Source organism: Neofelis nebulosa, chromosome 7 (genome assembly GCF_028018385.1).
Source record: "Neofelis nebulosa isolate mNeoNeb1 chromosome 7, mNeoNeb1.pri, whole genome shotgun sequence".
Taxonomy (NCBI): domain Eukaryota; kingdom Metazoa; phylum Chordata; class Mammalia; order Carnivora; family Felidae; genus Neofelis; species Neofelis nebulosa.
The window spans coordinates 98,946,877-98,967,373 of record NC_080788.1 but is presented as its reverse complement, the minus strand read 5'-3'; the positions used below and the strand labels follow the sequence as shown (position 1 = coordinate 98,967,373).

Sequence of the window (20,497 nt, the reverse complement as noted above, 5' to 3'; positions counted from 1 at the left end):
AAGATCATTACTTACATTTAAAAAAATTTCCTGGTTATTGTTTGCCCCTTAAAAGTAGAGAGCAAAAAGTTCTGAAACTTAGTTGAAGACTTGATAAAAATTTGCCATTAAGTAATCTGTGCCGTATTAGTAGAAAAGATGTTCTTTTAAACCTAACACATTCTCCTTTTTAAACAAAATAGGAGCAAGCATTTGATCCTTATGAAACATTATCACAGGATATTCTGTCTCCAAAATTTAATGAGCATTTCAGTAAGTTGATGGCCAGACCTGCAGTGGCTCTACACTTTCAGGTAAACTTAAATTGAATGTTATTTTTTTTATAAAGCAACTAAAGAAATATTTCACCATCTTATCCTTCAAATATTTGTAGTTCTAGAATCTTTTCATAAAGCACATAAGGAAATAATTTGCAAGTACTTCAAAATATGTTCACTGTTAGCTTATTTTAGATTGTCTTCTATTTTTGTCTTGAGTTCTTTCAGTCTGTCCTTAATGTAGAAATCTTTTCTAGAATATTATTATACATTCTGATTGCTACAAGAATATGGCACATTCTAGGTCTGGGATATAGAGATTAATATGCAGAGCTATTTCAGGATCTTACTCCCCACAGGAATAAGAAATCATAAAGAGCAGAGAATTCCCTAGAACAGAAATCATAAAGAGTGGAGAATATCCTCATGTAATGTCCATATACTATCCAAGTCCGGTGGATATTTTTATTTCATATTTATGCCTGTAGTATTTGTTAGTCCCTTCCTTGTTCTTTTGGCTCCCATGATACTTTGTCCTCATTTTTATCTTACTTCGTTGATTTCTTCTTAGTCTCCTTAATTGTAGATGTTTTCCAATTTCTGTTATCAGCCCCTGCTTTTCTGCCCCTCTGTGCTTTCCTTGGGTAAGTTTATCTGTACATTTTGCTTCAGCTGTTGCCTATATGCTAATGACTTCCTATCTGTATTTTCAAACTGCTGTCTTTGGAGCAGTGTGTGTGTGTGTGTGTGTGTGTGTGTGTGTGTGCGCGCGCGCGCGTGTGACTGTACACTTTCATATAACCAGCTGCCCTTTGAGCTAATTCACTTGGATGTCTCACAGGCAATTCAAATATAATGTGTTCAAAACTGAACTTACCATCCCTCTGCCTTCATCAGTGTGTATTCCCTTTATTGTCTCCTACTTCTACTCAACACTGAGTAATTTGTCAACTTGGAATAAAAATGACACCTAATTCTCAAAATTTACTTCAATGAAGGAATAGTTTTCTTAAGCTAAATATTCTATATTCATATAAGCCATAAAGTAAGCATTATGTAAATGGGACAGTCTGCCTGTAAGATCTTTGCATTTCTTGTTTCATTCCTATTTTATTAGGAGTTCTTACTGTGCGATTTGAATGTTTAGGACCCAGTTATTTAAGCTATCGCTGCAGATATGAAATGAAATTCGAAGACTTAGATTAAACCCTTTTCAGGCCAAACTCACTTGTACTGTATTAACTTTAAAAAGACTCATTCAGTGTAAAGTGAAGAAGGTAATGCTTCGTTAAGAAAAACAGAAAACAAAAAACTTGTTTAGAAGATGTATAGCACACTTTAAGAACATGAGCTCTGGAGTTAGAGCTTCTGGCTTTGGGCCAGTCAGTAATTGTGTTATCTTGAGCAAGTCACTTAATCTCTGAGACTTTGTTTGCTCATTTGTGAAATGATCATAATGTATATCTCTTATGGTTTTAAACTGTAAAAACCAAATGGGAATACACTAAACACATTTGGCACATGTTAAATAGTCAAACATTTGCTTGTGTGATTTATAGTTCTTACACTATAAATATACATTGCATTAGCACTTGAGAATATGCTTTAGTAGCCATTTCAGTGCTAATTAACAATATAGATGATCTTTGTAGACTTAATTTTAAGTTTCATCTTGGTTCCAGTTAAAGCATTATATATAAAATATATGGAAATATATCGAGTGATTGACATCACTTTCATTAATTGAATGGTGAAAGAAATTAATCTTTAGGAAAGTAAGTTGACTGTGCATCTTATGTTAACAAGTCCATTGAACAAATTATAATTTAATTTCAGTGAACAATTTATGAGAATGATGGCAGTGTTTGCCTATGAGGATATTTTCACTTTTTTTTTTTTTTTTGTAAAGTTTATTTTTATTTTTCGAGAGAGTGAGTAGGGAAGGAGCAGAAAGAGAGAGAATCCCAAGCAGGCTCCACACTTTCAGCACAGAGCCCTAGATGGAGCTCGATCTCACGAACCGTGAGATCATGACTTGAGCCAAAGTCAAGAGTTGGACACTTTAACCAACTGAACCACCCAGGCACCCCTTGCCTATGAGGATACTTTCAAAAGCATCATATGAGATTTTTTCCTCCTTTATTGCTGTTTTCTATATTTATCTAATGAGGAGAAATACTAGTTTAAGTCAACCTTAATGACATTTAAAATCAATATGAGTGACTTGTAAATCCCTTCTAAATTTTAAAAAATCATTTATTCTGTGGACGATTAGTTTTCAAAACTGGGATATACCTAACCCTAGCTATTCACTAAGATCTTTCAGGTGATATAAGGGCACAGACAGCTTTCAGGGAATCAGTTTCTAGCCTACCTGCTACCTTGTTTGTGTTTTTGCATTTTCTCTTCCAACTTTCCTTACACATTCCCCTTGCCAGCAATATTTAATTTCCCATTATGCATTGATCCAAAGTATAAAAACCTGCAGGGTCCCAGCCAGGGAGAACACAAAACTTTTGCTTTTGAAGAATTCATTGAGTGCAAAGCAAAAAGGTTTCAAATAGCAGGAGGTGGGTTTAATTGTGTTAAAAATTCTCAGTAGCTAAAATGTCATGTCATATCTCTGTCTTGTTGTATCTAACTATCCGAGGATTAAGAAGTAAGATGTTTGTTACAAGGGTGAATATTAACTTCCTAAAAGAAAAGTACCTCATCTTTTTTTTTTAAGTTTTTAATGTTTATTTTTTGAGAGAGAGAGAGACAGAGCATGAGCAGGGAGAGGGGCAGAGAGAGAGGGAGACACAGAATTTGAAACACACTCCAGAGTCTGAGCTGTCAGCAGATCCCAACGCGGGGCTCGAACTCACAAACTGTGAGATCATGACCTGAGCTGATGTTGGACACTTAACCGACTGAGCCACCCAGGCACCCCGAAGAGTACCTCATCTTTCATTGGACGTTGAAATAATGGAGAGGGAAGGCTTGTGACGTTCTCATACCTGGATGCACTATGTTAGAAGCAGTTATAGATTCTTTCAGATGGTTTCTGTACTTCAGACTGTGACATTAACGTGTATTTGAACTTAAGAATGCAGCCAAGACTTTTTGAAGACATTGTCTGATCTAGCTGTTTATTTTGACAATGAAGATTGGCTTTGTCAATGTAGTTATATGAGAGATGTTTTTCATAAAATAAGGTAAATTTGAAGTTTATTTAATCATTGTTTGGTGAAACATATTTAAATCACGTTTATAGTATGCAACATTCCAAAAAATACATCCTTTGTAATCACTTAAAATATTTCAAATGATGATACAAAAATGTGCAAGAGGATACATAGCTTTCAAAAATCTTTTAGGGTATGGGGAAGCCAAAACTTTTGAAAAAAAAGTTGTATAGGACTATTGTGAAAGTTATTTTGGCTGTGTAAGAGATGAAGAAATGTATATATCTAATAACTTAAAGGACGAAAAAACCCTTGACTTTATAGTGCTTCTCTTTCCATATAGAACATGATTTCCATTATTGTTTTGGTAAAGTCTGTTATCTTATATCTTTAAAAGTTTTTTGTGTTAAGGGGCACCTTGGTGGCTCATTCAGTTAAGCGTCTGACTTCAGCTCAGGTCATGATCTCATGGTTCCTGAGTTTGAGCTCCATGTTGGGCTCTGCGCTGGCCACATGGATCTGTTTGGAACTCTCTCTCCCTCTCTCTCTCTGCCCCGTTCCCACTTGCACACGCGCGCTCTCTCTCTCTCTCAAAACAAATAAACTTTAAATAAAAAGTTACTTGTGTTAGGCACTGCTGTTGTACATTCTTGATACCAGAGATATACTGTTACATCTTTTTACTTTACAGTCCATTGCTGATGGTTTTAAAGAGGCAGTTCGTTATGTCCTTCCACGCCTTATGCTGGTGCCTGTATATCATTGTTGGCACTATTTTGAATTATTAAAGGTAAGATGAAGTCTTCCTGAACGGAAAGTACTTGCATTTATGAGGCTTAAGAACTAGTTTTAATCTGGTCATACTTTCTATTCATAAAAATAAAAGTACCTTAAATGTCTACCTTCTTTTCCATGGATAAAAGCCTATGTTTCTTGTCTTCATATCATTTCCAAGTGGTAGAGAGAGGAAAATATGTCTTTATCTGTCATTTCGTAATACAGAATTTCAAAGTACTAATATAGAGATTACTTTTTCATTAATTTTTGAAGGCACACAATAACAGTGATTTGCCTCTTACGTTAATTAGTAAAATGCAAAACATTGGTCTAAATTTCCATCATTTTAACTTATTAAGAAAAGCACTTCTTTTTTCCATACAGTATAGTATTCTTCCTCTCGTAGCTAGAACCCAAGCAACATATAAAAAGAATTACAGTAAAACTTGAACTCTTTTTAAAGATCAGTAAACATAAAAATATATTGAATTGTTAAAGGTTCTAATAAATAAAGTATAAACTTATTAAACTTAGTAAATTATATTACATATAGAAAAATGTAAAATATAAACATGTTATATAATAAGTGAATGTATAAACACACCAGAGGTAAACCACAATGCCGACTTGAATGGCACTTACTTACATGCTTTTCTTTACAGTTTAACCATATATATATGTATATATATATATATATATATATATATATCACTAAAAATATATATAGCCTGTTTCTGAACTTGATATAAATTAGTTCATATTATATATATTATTTTGTGTCTTGTATCTTCTCTTAAAGTAATATTTGTAAAATTTATTGATATTGTATGTTTTTCTAGTTTTTCTTCCATTGTTTGAATAAATTGCAAATTTATTTATCCTTTCCTAGCTGATGAACAGTGTTTTGCTATTGCTGATAACGCTTGATATGTACATTCTTGTACATATCTCTTGGTACATATGTGCATGCATTTTATTTCTCTAGAGTATATACTAAAAGATGAAATTGCTTGGTTGTAAGATGTGCATATTTTCAAATGTAATAGATAATGCCAAGCAGTTTTCCAAAGTGGGTTGTACACTTTACACTCTTAAGAGAATGGATGAGTGTTTATGTTGCTCTTTATGCATATTTTCAGACTTTTAAATTAATGGTCATCTGGTATATTTATAATGGTATCTGGTGTTTTTAATTTATATTTCCTTGATTATTAATGAACTTGAGTATATGTTTATTGGCCTTCTAGATAACTATTGTAGTTTTATTGAAGTCTTTTGCCATTTTAAATATCTTCTCTCCTGTGGCTTGTCTTTGCATTCCATATTTCTATTTGTTATTGTTGTGCATTAATTAAAAATGAGTATATTCTATATTTAATCTAAGGGTTATAGTTTCACTGATGAGATATGGGTGGTTTCTCATTATTTATTCCTTGAAGCCTTTAAAGCACTACTACTTAGTTACAAAAGAATATCTGTTGCCTTTAGACAGGCATCACAATTCATGAGTGTATGTTTCTTTTTCTACTCCACGTTCCTTTTGCACTTTAACTTGATCTTTAGGACTGTTACCCAAGTCAGCATGTGGAGATAGATATTTTCAGGGTACCATACATCCTCATTTCTCTATGTCACAGCTACTGATCTTCATTGACTCCAGCTAACATCTAGGACTTTTGTCTACTTTCAGATTAGTTCCCTTTTTCATTTGTAATTTCAAAATATCTTGCTTAGTAAAATTTTCTCCTGCAGCATTTTTTTAAATAGTTTTTAAAGTTTACTTATTTACTTTGAGAGAGAGTGTGTGAGCAGGGGAGGGGCAGAGAGAGAGGGAATCCCAAGCAGGCTCCGGCTGTCGCAGAGCCCAGTGTGAGGCTCAGTCTCACAAACCTTGAGACCATGACCTGAGCTGAAATCAGGAATCGGACATTTTGCCCACTGAGCTATCCAGGCACCCTCTTCCACATTTTAAATTACTTTTTAGAAGCTAGGCATCTTTCTGCGTAAGTATTTTGTACATCTCTTTTAGGATACCAAGTTGTTATTTTAGATAACCTGTTCAGACTTTTTCCATCTAACTCTTTAGTAATAATATTAAAGCCAGAATAACTCTGTATCTTGTAGGCACCTAGGCAAGGAATTCATTTGATGATTTCTAATGAGAAGCTATCTCAAGAATTCTTTTTGGGGGCACCTGGGTGGCTCAGTCGGTTAGGCATCCGAGTTCAGCTCGGGTCATGATCTCGCAGTTCACCAGTTCGAGCTCCGCATCGGGCTCTGTGCTGACAGCTCGGAGCCTGTAGCCTGCTTCGGATTCTGTGTCTCCCTCTCTCTGTTCCTCCCCCACTTGCACTCTGTCTCTCTTTCTCTCAAAAATAAGCAAAGATTAAAAAAAATTCTTTTTTTTTTTAAAGTTTATTGATTGATTTTGAAAGTGACAGAGACCATGCAAGCAAAGGAGGTGCAGAGAGAGGGAGAGAGAATCCCATGTGGGATCCCATGTGGGGCTCTATCCCATGAACAGCAAGATCATGACCTGAGCTATAACCAAGAGTCTGATGCTCAACTAACCAAGCCACCCAGGTGTCCCTCAGGAATTCTTCTTTATGAAGTCTTATTACCCATAATGTGTGATGCTAAAGTTTTTGAGCACAAATTGGTGAACATCTTTATTCTCAATGTCTCTGTGGAGACAAACGGATCTCTAAAGAGCTCATAAAAATAATTGCAGCCTTCATTATGAATAAAATATTGTCTGCCCTAGGTGTATACTTAGATTTCTAAAATTTTTTGGAGAATGTTCATGTCTAATTGGAAGTCCTATCATTAGTCTTATAATTGCCTTCTAGTATGTGCCAATATTTAAAATCCTTGTTTGACTTTATAATTGAAGCTTACTTTTTTTCCCTATCTGGATGATTGGTTTTTAAAATCTTCAAGGTTAGGGCACCTGGGTGGCTCAGTCATTTGAGCGTCTGACTTTGGCTCAGGTCATGATCTCACAGTTCGTGGGTTCAAACCCTGTGTTGGGCTCACTGCTGTCAGCACAGACTCCAGTTTGGATTCTCTGTCCCTTCTCCCTCTGTCCCTCCTCCATTTGTACTCACTCTCACTCTCTCTCAAAAATAAATAAAACATTAAAAAAATTAAAATGTTCAGGGGTGCCTGGGTGGCTCAGTCGGTTGGGCATCCACCTTCGGCTCAGGTCATGATCTCAGTCCGTGAGTTCGAGCCCCGCGTCGGGCTCTGTGCTGACAGCTAAGAGCCTGGAGCCTGCTTCGGATTCTGTGTCTCCCTCTCTCTCTGCTCCTCCCCTGATCATGCTCTGTCTCTTTCTGTCTCAAAAATAAGTAAAAACATTAAAAAAAAAAACATTTAAAAAAATTAAAATCTTCAGGGTTAATTTTACAGCTATGTCTGCATCATTAATAATGATGGCCTGACTTATCTTGAGACTGATCCTGGTAGCTGTTTTGCCACCAGTTAATCACTGGACTCCATGTCCTCGTAATTGGGACTGAAGTTCGTCAGCTAATTAAACGGTCATTTTGAATATTATATACATTTCATTCTCATAAACACACACAAAACCCCTATAGATCAACATTTGTATGTATTTATGCGCTAATCTGTTGACTTAGGATAAAATCTTTTCTTTGACTGTGAATCTTTCTTATATCACAAAAATTATCTTCTGTGATTTCTATTTTCCATTTATTTTTTATAATGCGTGTTTAAGTTTATTTATTTTGAGAAAAAAAGAGAAGGGTGGAGGGGTGGGCAGAGAGAGGGAGACAGAGAATCCCAAGCAGCCTCTGCACTGTCAGCACAGTCAAAACAGAGCCCAATGTAGGACTTGAACTCACAAAGTGTGAGATTATTACCTAAGCTGAAACGAAGAGTCCGTCACTTAACCAACTGAAAACCACCCAGGCGCCCCTCTATTTTCCATTTCTTTTAGATGGTACATGAACTTGAAGATGTTTGTAAAACAATCTGAGTGCAAAAACCTAGGTTTTCATAATTTTTCCAAAATTTTTATGTCATTTTCCTTATACCTTTTTAAAGGAGCTTGCCTTTAAAATTATTTGAGTTTTTGTATAAATATCTCCTTTTATACTCCTATTTCTTTGACTTATGTAGTGAGTAATTGAATTACATAATTACGATATAGGCACAACTTGCATAAACATATTTGGAAACATACACTGATTCTTGGTAAGCATACGATTCAATTAGTGGGATCACAAGGGCCCAAATATTGTAGAATGTGGTCCAGTTATTAGCATTTATTGTCCTGTGAGAATCATTCTTTATGTTATATAGTGGGAGTGATCCACAATAAGAAATGCATTTAACATCAGATCAGTGTATATGTACACACACACACAAACGTATGAAACAAAAACTTTCATGGAATGCTACTTAACATTTCGTGCTGTGTCTGTTTATATTCTGTTCTGTTTCTTTTAAAAAATGGTGGTGATCCACTAATGGATTATGACAGGCAGTTTGAAAAACACTGAAATAAGGAGTAATTCTAAACACAAGCTAAATGGATTATCACATGAGCAGATGAGAAACTACACTTGATCTTAGCCAAAAGGCCGAGAAGCGATAGAGCAGATGAGAAACTACTTTTTACTCTTAAATCTTTTCTGACTGTGATACTATTGTTTTTTTTATCTTTTTTTGCTGTTTATTTTGAGAGAGAGAAGATGACATGAGTTAGGGAGAGGCAGAGAGAGAGGAGGAGAGAAAGAATCTCGAGTAGGTTCTGCACTGTCAGCACAGAGCCCAATGTGGGGCTCAGTCGACATGGGGCTCAGTCTCATGAACTGTGAGATCAGGACCCGAACTGAAAACAAGAGTCATTCAACTAAGTCACTTAGGTGCCCCTGATACTGTTGGTTCTTTAAAACATAAAATTGTTTGTAATTACGGTAAAATATACATAACATGAAACTTACCATCTTAACCATTTTAAGTATGCTAAGTATGTTGTTATGGAGCCATTGTGTGACTGGACATTTGGGTAACTTCTATTCTTTGGCTATTGTAAATAATGCTGCTGTGAATATGGGTACACAGATATCTCCTCAAGAGTCTGCTTTCAGTTCTTTGAGATATATACCCAGAAATGGAATTGCTGAATCAGATGGTAATTCTATTTTTAATTTTTTGAAGAATCATTGTACTTTATCCCATAGCACTATACCATTTTACATCTCCATCAGCCATGCACAAGCATTCCAGTTTCTCCACATCCTCATCAACACGTGATATTGTCTGTATTTTTTTAAATGTTTATTAGTTTTTGAGAGAGAGCATGGCGGGGAGGGGCAGAGAGACAGAGACACAGAATCTGAAGCAGGCTCCAGGCTCTGAGCTATCAGCCCAGAGCTTGACGTGGGGCTTGAACTCACTAACCATGAGATCATGACCTGAGCTGAAGTCAGACATTTAACCGACTGAGGCACCCAGGTGCCCCTGTAATTTTGGTTTTTTATAATAGCTGTCCTAATGAATGTGAGGTGGTATCTCATTGTGGTTTTGATTTGCATTTCCCTAATGATTAGTAATGGTGAGCATCTCTTCATATGCTTGTTAGTCATTTGTGTATCTTCTTGTGATAAATACCTATTTAAATCCTTTGCTATTTGGGGGGGGGGGTTACATTTTTGTTGTTGTGTTATAGGAGTTTTTTATATATTATGGATATTAGTACTTTATCATATATATCAGATGCAAATATTTTCTTCCATTCTGTAGATTGCCTTTTTGTGATATTGTTTGGCTCAAGTACTCATCCAAATGAAATTTCATTTCATGTTAAGCTTCCTTTGGGAAGAGGACCATAAGAAAGAAAGCTAGGCCAGTGTAACTTAAGGCTGTCACATTCCTTAGGGAATAGAAAGCACAATCCTGGAGCAGTTTTAAACCTGTTTTAATCTGAAGTATTTGCTTCAGTCATATACCAAGGAATATTTATTTGTGGACATAGCATTTAAATATTATTCAACTTTTGGGGCGCCTGGGTGGCTCAGTCAGTTAAGCATCCGACTTCGGCTCAGGTCATGATCTCATAGTTCGTGAGTTCGAGCCCCGCGTCGGGCTCTGTGCTGACAGCTCAGAGCCTGGAGCCTGCTTCACATTCTGTGTCTTCCTCTCTCTCTGCCCCTCCCCTGCTCATGCTCTGTCTCTCTCTGTCTCAAAAATAAATAAACATTAAAAAAATTAAAAAAATAAATATTATACAACTTTTATTTCCCAGAACCAGAATTTATGATAAACAAAATAGAAAATGACTACATAAGGAGAAATTACGGTATATCACATATAGTTTACTTGAAATTACTTTACAGTAAATTGTTATATTATTGTTATTCGTAGCAGTACTTTAAAGTTCATCTTATAGGTAATATATTTCTTTTTGGTTCTTTTCAAATTTAATCTTTCTGAGGTTGATGACAAACTACTTTCATTTTTTAATTTTTTTCCTCAGATAAATTATAGATTTTTTTTCTTAATACATAATTCAATCCTTATGTAAGAGGAACAAGAAAAAAATAATTCATTTCCTGGTTTATAAGTAACTTTGTTATTTTCTAGCATATTCTATGTTTATTCTTATGTTGGTAAGAACTTATCTGGTCTCACTTCAGAATTGATGTGTTCAAGGCCAAGTAACATTCTTTGCTTCTCTGGTCATTCCTTGGAAATTTAGTCATGGAAAGAATAAAAAGTCTCCTGTCAAGAGAACGTAATCCTTCTTAATTTAATTTAAAGCTTAACAGGAAGACCTATTAGTAATAATTCTAATGAGGCTCATTGGGAAAGAGAAGACAATATTTTGATATGAGACGATTGAGTTTCTTTAGGAAATACTTTTTTACTTTGAAAAACAGAGAAGAGGTGCAAAAATAGTATAGTGTGCTCCCTTCACCTAGGTTCACTAATTCTTAAGACTATGTAACATTTGCTTTGTCACTGGCTTTGTGTTCCTGTGTGTGAGTGTATTATAACATTAAGACCTTGAGATAATTTCTATTAAGAGAAATGTTCTATCTATTGAAAAAGACTACAAGAAATATTTTGCTACATAATTAGTATTCTTTCAGTGCTGACACATGATTCAAGGACATCCTAAGGAAGATAATGCATTTTTTTTCAAAGCATATAAAGAAAAGTGATAGGTTTTAATGAGTTGAATTCTCACCAAATTACTAAAACACTATTTTTATGAAAATGTTGAGAGAACTTTATTATTACAAAAAAAGAATTGATCACATATATTGTTTCACACCAAGACTGCATTCCCAGTATAATGAATTAGAAACAAATTTATAATTTATTATAATTTACCTTCAGGCACACAGACATCCATAGTAGATACAGCATTTTTATAGGAATTCAAGAGAATCATGATAAGTATTTCAAGAAGTCTCATAAAGAAAAAACTTACATGGTGTGTAAAATCTCGGGATATACTTATAGACAAGTAAGGAGAATAATGATTATCAAGTAAGCAAGGAATATATTCTTTAGTCAAGTTCATAAGAGACTACATCTTTTTAAAAAATTTTATTTTTTATTTTTTAAAATTTACATCCAAATTAGTTAGCACTTAGTAAACAGTGATTTCAGGAGTAGATTCCTTAATGCCTCTTACCCATTTAGCCCATCCCCCCTCCCACAACCCCTCCAGTAACCATCAGTTTGTTCTCCATATTTATGAGTCTATTCTGTTTTGTCCCCCTCCCTGTTTTTGTAGTCATATGAAGTCATATGATTTTTGTCTTTCTCTAATTTCACTTAACGTAATACCCTCTAGTTCCATCCACGTAGTTGCAAATGGCAAGATTTCATTCTTTTTGATTGTCAAGTAATACTCCATTGTGTATATATATACCACATTTTCTTTATCCATTCATCCATCGATGGACATTTTTGGGCTCTTTCCATACTTTGGCTATTGTTGATAGTGCTGCTATAAACATGGGGGTGCATGTGTCCCTTTGGAACAGTATACCTGTATCCCATGGATAACTGCCTAGTAGTGCAATTGCTGAGTTGTAGGGCAGTTCTATTTTTAGTTTTTTGAGGAACCTCCATACTGTTTTCCAGAGTGGCTGTGCCAGCTTGTATTCCCAATAAGATACTACATCTTAATGAAAGATCATTTCCACTTTATTGCTTAGTTTAGGCATATATTGAAAGGGCATTTCTCTCCTTGACCTCTTTTCCAAAGCACACCAACTTCATTTTATTTCTTAAACTGTGTAATTATCCAGTTTGTTTTAACATTGAGGGGGTCCCCTTCAACTCATGGTCACTAGATTTAGAAGAAACCAGTGTTTTGCATAGTGTCTGCATCATTGTAGATAGGCAGTGAGTGTAGTGCGCAGCAAAAAACATGAACCCTGGAATCGGAATTTCTGGGTTTGAATGCACTCTGCTGTTCATCTTGGGTGAATTACTTAACCTTTCTGTACCTTGGTTTCTTCATTTGTAATATGTATAATCACAGAGCCTGTCTTACAGAGTTGTACCAAAGATTAAGTAAGGTAATGCATAAAAGAGAGCATGCATAGAGTAAGAACCAAGTAAATGTGTATTGCTGTTATTTGTCTAAACATTTAACAAAATTATAAGTATTTATACAGTAGTCATTCATTCTAATTACCTTTGGATATCTACCATGTAGTATACTAAAAATGAATAGGGGCTCCTGGGTGGCCCAGTTGGTTGAGTGTCTGACTGTTGGTTTCGGCTCTGGCCATGATCTCACTGTTCATGAGTTTGAGCCCTGTGTCAAGCTCTGCACTGTCAGCACAGAGCCTGCTTGGGACTTCTTTCTCCCTCTCCTTCTGCCCCTCCCCTGCTTGAGCACACACACTCTGTCTCTCACTCGCTCTCTCAAAACATAAATAAACATAAAAGTAAATAAAACATATCCCAGGGTTTAAGGAATTCATGGCTTAGTGAAGAAAATAAACATGAAACAAATAATTACAACAAGTAAATGTAATTAAGTGTCTAAGAAGTAGTACTGTGGAATTGCTGAGGCAGGAGTAACAATGTCTAGGGAAGTAAGAAAAAAATTAATATGGGCTTTGGGGATATAGGGATTTTTATCCTACTCTGGTGTGTAATTTATTTTGGGGAGCAATGAAAGGCAAATGCTGAGGAGCTTTTGCAGATTAAGAGTGGCAGTAAATCACAATATGTGTAAATCAAATCATGTTATGCATGGTAAACTTAGGTAGTGCTGTATGTCAATTATATCTTAATAAAACTGGAAAAAAGAGAGAGCCAGTAGAAACCTGACTGCATCCTGTATTGGAGAGAAAATTACTCTAAAGATTATCAGGACATTGATAAAATTGGATATGCACAAAATTAGATAATAGAACTTCATGAATGTTACATCTCCTGAAGTCAGTCACTACCATAGAAGAGTATCTTTGCTATAAGATGCACTGCTGGCATATTAAAGGGATGAAGGGGAATGATAGTATTTGAGAGTAATTTGTGTATCTCTTAAGTTTTCCTTGCATTCCAAAAACCATCTCAAAACTAGCAGCGGTTTTCCTTCCTCAGCAAGGAACTGAAAGGATAGCATCACACACTACTCTCAAATAGTTCAGGGGTAAAATGGTGCACATACCCTCACACAGAATAAGGAAGCATATGTAGCAAAATGTTAAAAGTTGGTTACTCCTATTATACAGGAATTATTTGTATTGTTTTCATAAATTTTTTATAAATTTGATATTATTTTAAGAGAATATAAGGAGGGAGAAAAAGGAAGAGTTTCATAGAGAAGAGGCATTTGAGCTGTCCTAGAGGCTAATTTGCCAGGTGGATAAGGAGGAGCAGAGAAACCCTATAGAAAGCCATAGAGATGTGAAAGAGCTTGGCTTATTTGTAAGTAGTTCAGTATGGTAATTTCTGTGTTGCCGTAAGATGTTTAGAATACATTCTTTCAAATGTCTGTAGACAGCTTGGGTATTTATTTGATGTTTATTAAATCTCACTGATCTTAATTAAGGTTCAGGAAATGTTTAGCAAATTGGCGAACTAAGATTATGGCAAACAGAGCCACTGCTTTATGTACTTTGATCACTAGGAAATCCTATGCTTTAAATACCCTGAAATATCCTTGAAATATCCTTTTTTTCCTGCTCCTTGACAGCCTTTAATTATAACATGGATATTTAGAAATGACATGGCCATTTATATAGATGAGTTTGAGCAGCCTGAAGACTAAGTAGACTGTAGAAATAGTATCCTCATACACCTAAATAGAAGAGCAGCTCTCATTTTGGTAGACTGTCATTGTTAGAGATAATTTGAAATTTGGATTGACAGAAGCAGTAAGAAAAAAACTGTAATTAAGCATTTTATATCATCAATACCCATATTTATTAAGGAAATGTTTTAGAGTAGAGCTGAGAAGAATCTTTTTGCAAGAAATCTTTAAAGCAGCAAAATAAGTGATTTGGCTAGTAATGTTTCACCTTTAGAAGTCCGAATGACCAAGCCCTGATCCTTTTCCAATTTCTTTGGTATTTTGCCTCTTTTACTTTCATCCTCTCAATTTCTTATTTCTTAATCTAGAAATTAAGGCTTTATTTCTAATGATAGTCTCTTCAAGTATTTATATTGCTGATCTGTTGGTAATAAGACTTCTACATGTATCTCAAAACATGCCACAGATGGTTCTGTGCTTTGGAGAATAATTTTTAGGATATATAAATGAAAGGTAATGGACCTAGGAAAGCCTGGCTGGCTCAGTCAGAAGAACATGCAGCTCTTGACCTCAGGGTCATGAGTTTGAGCCCCATGTTGGGTATAGAGATTACTAAAAAATAAATAAACTTAAAAAAAGTAATGACCTAGCACTCAAACAATATTTATTCAGTTCCTTGCTGAGGAAGGGGGATCATTATTGAATGGTTTTCAGACTATTCTTGGAATATCAGGAAAATTTATCACAAAATTTCTAGTAAGGTAGTTTAAAATCATGAAATAGGTTTAAATTTTTAAAAATTTTCTGAAAGAAGTGATTATAAGTTTTCCATATTTGTTCTTGTATAAATGTATTTTTGTATCTATATAATCTGTATATAATATCTACATAACGCTCCACTTTGACTTCTTTTGTCAAACAAATTGAAATGTTGGAGGGGTGCCTGGGTGGCTCAGTCAGGTGAATGTCTGACTCTTGATTTCAGCTGAATTCATGATCCCACGATTGTGGGATTGAGCCCCATGTTGGGCTCCATGCTGAGTGTGGAGCTTGCTTAGGATTCTCTCTCTCTCTCTCTCTCCCTCTCCCTCTCCCTCTCCCTCTCCCTCTCCCTCTCCCTCTCCCTCTCCCTCTCTCTCTCTCTCTCTCTCTCTGTCTCCTCTGCTTGTGCTCTTTCTTCAAAAAAAAACCCAAAAAATTGGATCATCATCCAAACTGAATTATTTATTACAAGGTAAATTTTCTTTCATTTTGAGAGTGAGATACAAGAGAAATGTTCGATAAGTCCAATAAAGCCAGAGTTGTTAAAAATTTATAAACCTTATTTCTAAGTGTTCATGAGATAGAATATGGGCTTTCATGGTTTCTTGATATTTACTACAGTGGTTGAATTTTATGTTGTAAAAGATACCAGTTGAATCTCAAAGATGCTGTTTGCAGAAAAGTTTATGATGGATTGGGTTGCTAAATTTTGTATACATGATTATGTTATATAACAAAGATATGCAAGCTTTTAGACATTTCTGAAACATAAGAACTTAATCATTCAAGAATATGAAATAACTTATGTGGTTATCTTATAGTTACTAACAAAAGCAACCTGTAAGCTTCATGTTTTGCATATTTCAAACTATTTTTATGTATCTGGAAAATGTCCAAATGTTTTTCACACTTGCTTCTTTTTCTGATTGCTCTGGCAGTAGTACTTTATATGTGTGTTATATTTACGCATGTAGAAAGAGAGTTGGTTTTGAGAGATCAGGTATGTAATGAAATAAAAGTATAACTGGTTTTATTAAGCATATATTAAGCATATTATTAAGCATATTTAAAATTCATTTAGAGTTAATAATTTTTGTTGCTCTTTCCTCTAACTATAAGAAAAGAAAGAATTGAACAATGCAGGTTTAATATTTCTTTGTTTTTTTTAGCAATTGAAAGCATGTAGTGAAGAGCAGGAAGACAGAGAATGTTTGAACCAAGCTATTACTGCTCTTATGAATCTCCAAGGTAGTATGGACCGAATTTACAAGCAGTATTCACCTAGACGCCGACCTGGGTAATTCCAAACTGTTGAAAATATGAATGCTTCTGCATACTTCATTTATAGATCTGATGCCTAATTTTTTAAAAGAAGTCTTATTCATAGTGATAATTGCATTCTTGAAAGTTATACTTTTGTTTTACATTTTTCTTTTGGTCTTTGAGTTTAAAATTGGCATTGTCAGGAGCGCCTGGGTGCCTCAGTCACTTGAGCGTCCGGCTCTTGATTTTGGCTCAGGTCATGGTCTCAGGGTCCTGGAATCAAGCCCTGTGATGGGCTCTGCACTGGGTATGGAACCTGTTTGAGATTCTCTCTCTCTCTCTCTCTCTCTCTCCCTCTCTCCCCCACCTTCTGTCCCCACTCAAACTCTCTCTCCCTGTCTCTCTCTAAAATTAAAAAAAAATTTAATTGGTATTGTCATATTGTTGAGATAGTATATCTTTTAAAATTTTATTAAATATAGTCACTTTTGTATGTTATAGAAGAAATTTAGGATTCTTTGTAACTTTAGTTCTTATGGCATTTGGAATGAAATACAGTTTCTGTAGTACTTTTCTTTCACAATAATGAAATTGAGGCATGTGTCTGTTGTGGCAAAGTTAGTAGGAGGAAGTAATGCTGAGTGCAAAATCTAGTGTTTGATTATTTAATATTTTTATCACTTGATTTGAGGTAGCTTAAAGAAATTTGGATTGCTTAGTCATTGAAAAAGCTAAATTTATCTTTTTTTTTTTTTTTTTAGGGATCCTATTTGCCCTTTTTATAATCGTCACTTAAGAAGCAAGCATCTGGCTATTAAAAAAATGAATGAAATTCAGAAAAACATAGATGGATGGGAAGGCAAAGATATTGGACAGTGTTGTAATGAATTCATTATGGAAGGTCCATTGACACGAATTGGTGCTAAACATGAACGGCATATTTTTCTCTTTGATGGCTTAATGATTAGCTGTAAGCCCAATCATAGCCAGTCACGCCTTCCAGGTTACAGTAGTGCAGAATACAGATTAAAAGAAAAATTTGTCATGAGGAAAATACAAATATGTGATAAAGAAGATACCTGTGAGTGTAAACATGCTTTTGAAATAGTATCCAAAGATGAAAACAGCATAATATTTGCTGCTAAGTCTGCTGAAGAGAAAAATAATTGGATGGCCGCACTTATTTCTCTTCACTACCGTAGTACACTAGATCGAATGCTAGATTCAGTGTTACTGAAAGAAGAAAATGAGCAGCCATTGAGATTACCAAGTCCTGAAGTGTATCGTTTTGTGGTAAAAGACTCTGAGGAAAACATTGTTTTTGAAGACAACTTGCAAAGTAGAAGTGGAATTCCCATCATTAAAGGAGGAACTGTGGTGAAATTAATTGAAAGGTTAACATATCATATGTATGCAGGTATGTGAAACTCATTACAAATGCTTACTTACCTGGGTTGTGCCGTCTTGGGGGCACCTGAGTGGCTCAGTCCCTTCGAGCCCCACATCTGGCTGTGTGCTGACAGAACAGGGCCTGCTTGGGATTCTCTCTCCCCGCCCCACCCCCCCCACCCCCGCCTCTCTGTTCCTTCCCTGCTTGTGCTGTCTGTCTCTCTCTCTCCAAATAAATAAATAAATACACTTAAAAAAAAAGTTTGCCACTTGTGATGAGCACCAGTTTTTGTACATAAGTGATGAATCACTAAATTCTACTCCTGAAGCCAATATTACCCTGTATGTTAACTAACTAGACTTTTTTTAAAAAACTTGAAGCAAAAAGAAAAAAATGCTTGAGGCATGGAAAAAAAGGGATTGCTTCTAAAATATAAGAAGAATTCCATAGGATCAAAGGGAATAAATAACTAATTAAATGTCTCTAAAATACAGTATTGTTGGTGCACATGGGGTGGCTTAGTTGGTGAAGCATCTGACTTGGCTCAGGTCATGATCTCACGGTTCATGGGTTTGAGCCCCATGTCGGGCTCTGCACTGACAGTGCGGAGCCTGCTTGGGATTTTCTCTCTTTCCCTCTCTCCCTCTGCCCATCCCCCACTGTGCTCTCTCTTTCTCTCTCTCTCTCTCCCTGTCTCTGTCTGAAAATAAACTTAAAAATATATATGTATAATATTGTTGACTTCATTAATTATTAAATATTCATAAAAATTGTATGACTCTTAAATTGGAAAACAGTCCTCATTTATCAAGAAATACCATGGGGTGCCTGGGGGGCTCAGTTGGTTAAATATCCAACTTTGGCTGAGGTCATGATCTTACGGTTTGTGGGTTTTGAGCCCTGCATTGGGCTCTGTTCAGACAGAGCCTGGAGCCTGCTGTGGATTCTGTGTTTCCCTCTCTTTCTGCCCCTCCCCTGCTCGTGCTCTGTCTCTCTCTGTCCCTCAAAAATAATAAACATTAAAAATTGTTTTTAATTAAAAATAAATAAATCCCATAATTGGCAGGAAGACCATGGTGGGAGGAACCAGAATAAAAAGAAAAAGGAAAAGGGGCACCTGGGTGGCTCAGTACATTAAGCTTCTGACTTCTGCTGAGGTCACGATCTTATTGTTCAGAGTTCAAGCCCTACATTGGACTCTTTGCTGACACCTCAGAGCCTGGAACCTGTTTCAGATTCTGTATCTCCCTCTCTGTCTCTGCCCCTCTCCTGCTCTCACGCGTGCTCTCTCTCTCTCTCTCTCTCTCTCTCAAAAATAAATTAACATTGGAAAAAAAAAGAAGGAAGTCCTCCAAAATATGCTACTTTGAATTAATGAAACTGAATAAATTGAACATACATCCCATTTTATACTCTTTATCTTTTCAGATCCCAATTTTGTCCGTACTTTTCTTACTACATACCGTTCATTTTGTAAACCACAGGAATTACTAAGCTTACTGATTGAACGGTAAGAAAAATATTTATTTTACTTAACACTTTATAAAAAGTTAACTACTTTGTTCCTTGCAAAGTGATGGGGACCTAGTATGTGCTCAGCTAGTTTTTGAACATAATATATTTGGCATTAAATTAGTAGTATGACTCTTCTCTTCAAACAATGTGCTCATTGAAATATCTTTTATAAAAAAGATCTCTTCAGATCATAGCAATATTTATAGTGGTAATCAAAAAGACCCAATTTTGAGTATGTATTTAAATGAGTTTTGGGGGGGGCAATAAAAACTTCCTTAAAAGAGACTTTTTTACTTGTCACTTTAAAATAGACTTTTTACTAAAGAAAATTTCAAACCATATAAAAGAGTAAATGGAAGAGTACAGTAAACCCCATTTATTCATCATCCAGCTTCAGTAATTATCAACCCATTTTTCATCTCTTTCCCTACTGACTTCAATACTCTAACCCAGGATTATTTAGGAGTAAATCCTACGCAACATATTTCATCTGTAAATATTTTCATTTTCATTTTCCAAAAGATAAATATTCTTATTAAAAACATAATTAAAGTCTTATATGTAAAAAAATTAACAGTTCCTTCATTATGATTAGTTTTTTAAAAACTCTAAGTTTTGGATTGAATTTTTCCTCTTTAGATAGTGTCTGGGCTCCAAAATAATTTTTGTTTCACATATAAAAACCTAATATACCAGAATTACATCTTCACCTGTATCATTATGTTGTACTGTGAAACTAAGTTTACCAGACTGAATCAGTGTAATGTGCTATGAAGATCTAGTTAGTTGTATTTCCATGTCCAAAATAAGGAAAGCACATTTCTTAGACTCCTATTTTAGCTATATTTCCTATGATTGGGCAAGGTTTCCTTTTATTTGTTTGTTTTAGCTTTGACTGTTACCTTATCCACTTAAGTGTGTTCTTCAAATATTGTTTAAAATTCAGTTTGGGCCTTCTCTTGTATGTATAGTCATTTAAGGAAGTTTATGTCTACTTTAATTTTAACAAAATAAATATTAAGGACAGATTATTAGATTAACAATTCTGTTACATCATTTAAGAAAGTTTTTCTCCTTATAGATTATTTTTATATAGCTTGATCTTTTTAAT

General features: G+C 35.1%; 1 protein-coding gene and 1 pseudogene across 4 annotated transcripts in view; one reads left to right on the top strand and one right to left on the bottom strand.

Annotated features, from left to right (window-relative positions):
- SOS2 (SOS Ras/Rho guanine nucleotide exchange factor 2) overlaps nt 1-20,497 on the top strand; it is a 92,211-nt gene that overhangs the window by 40,318 nt on the left and 31,396 nt on the right. For 3 of the 4 annotated variants that reach the window (XM_058738980.1, XM_058738978.1, XM_058738977.1), the window contains exons 7-11: nt 183-293; nt 4,116-4,214; nt 16,388-16,515; nt 17,243-17,898; nt 19,300-19,381. In XM_058738980.1, the coding sequence (XP_058594963.1) occupies nt 183-293; nt 4,116-4,214; nt 16,388-16,515; nt 17,243-17,898; nt 19,300-19,381 (1,076 nt within the window). The remainder of the gene's footprint in view (nt 1-182; nt 294-4,115; nt 4,215-16,387; nt 16,516-17,242; nt 17,899-19,299; nt 19,382-20,497) is intronic. The other variant, XM_058738979.1, reaches the window with a different exon arrangement.
- Nucleotides 8,694-8,820, bottom strand: LOC131518558 (U2 spliceosomal RNA; annotated as a pseudogene).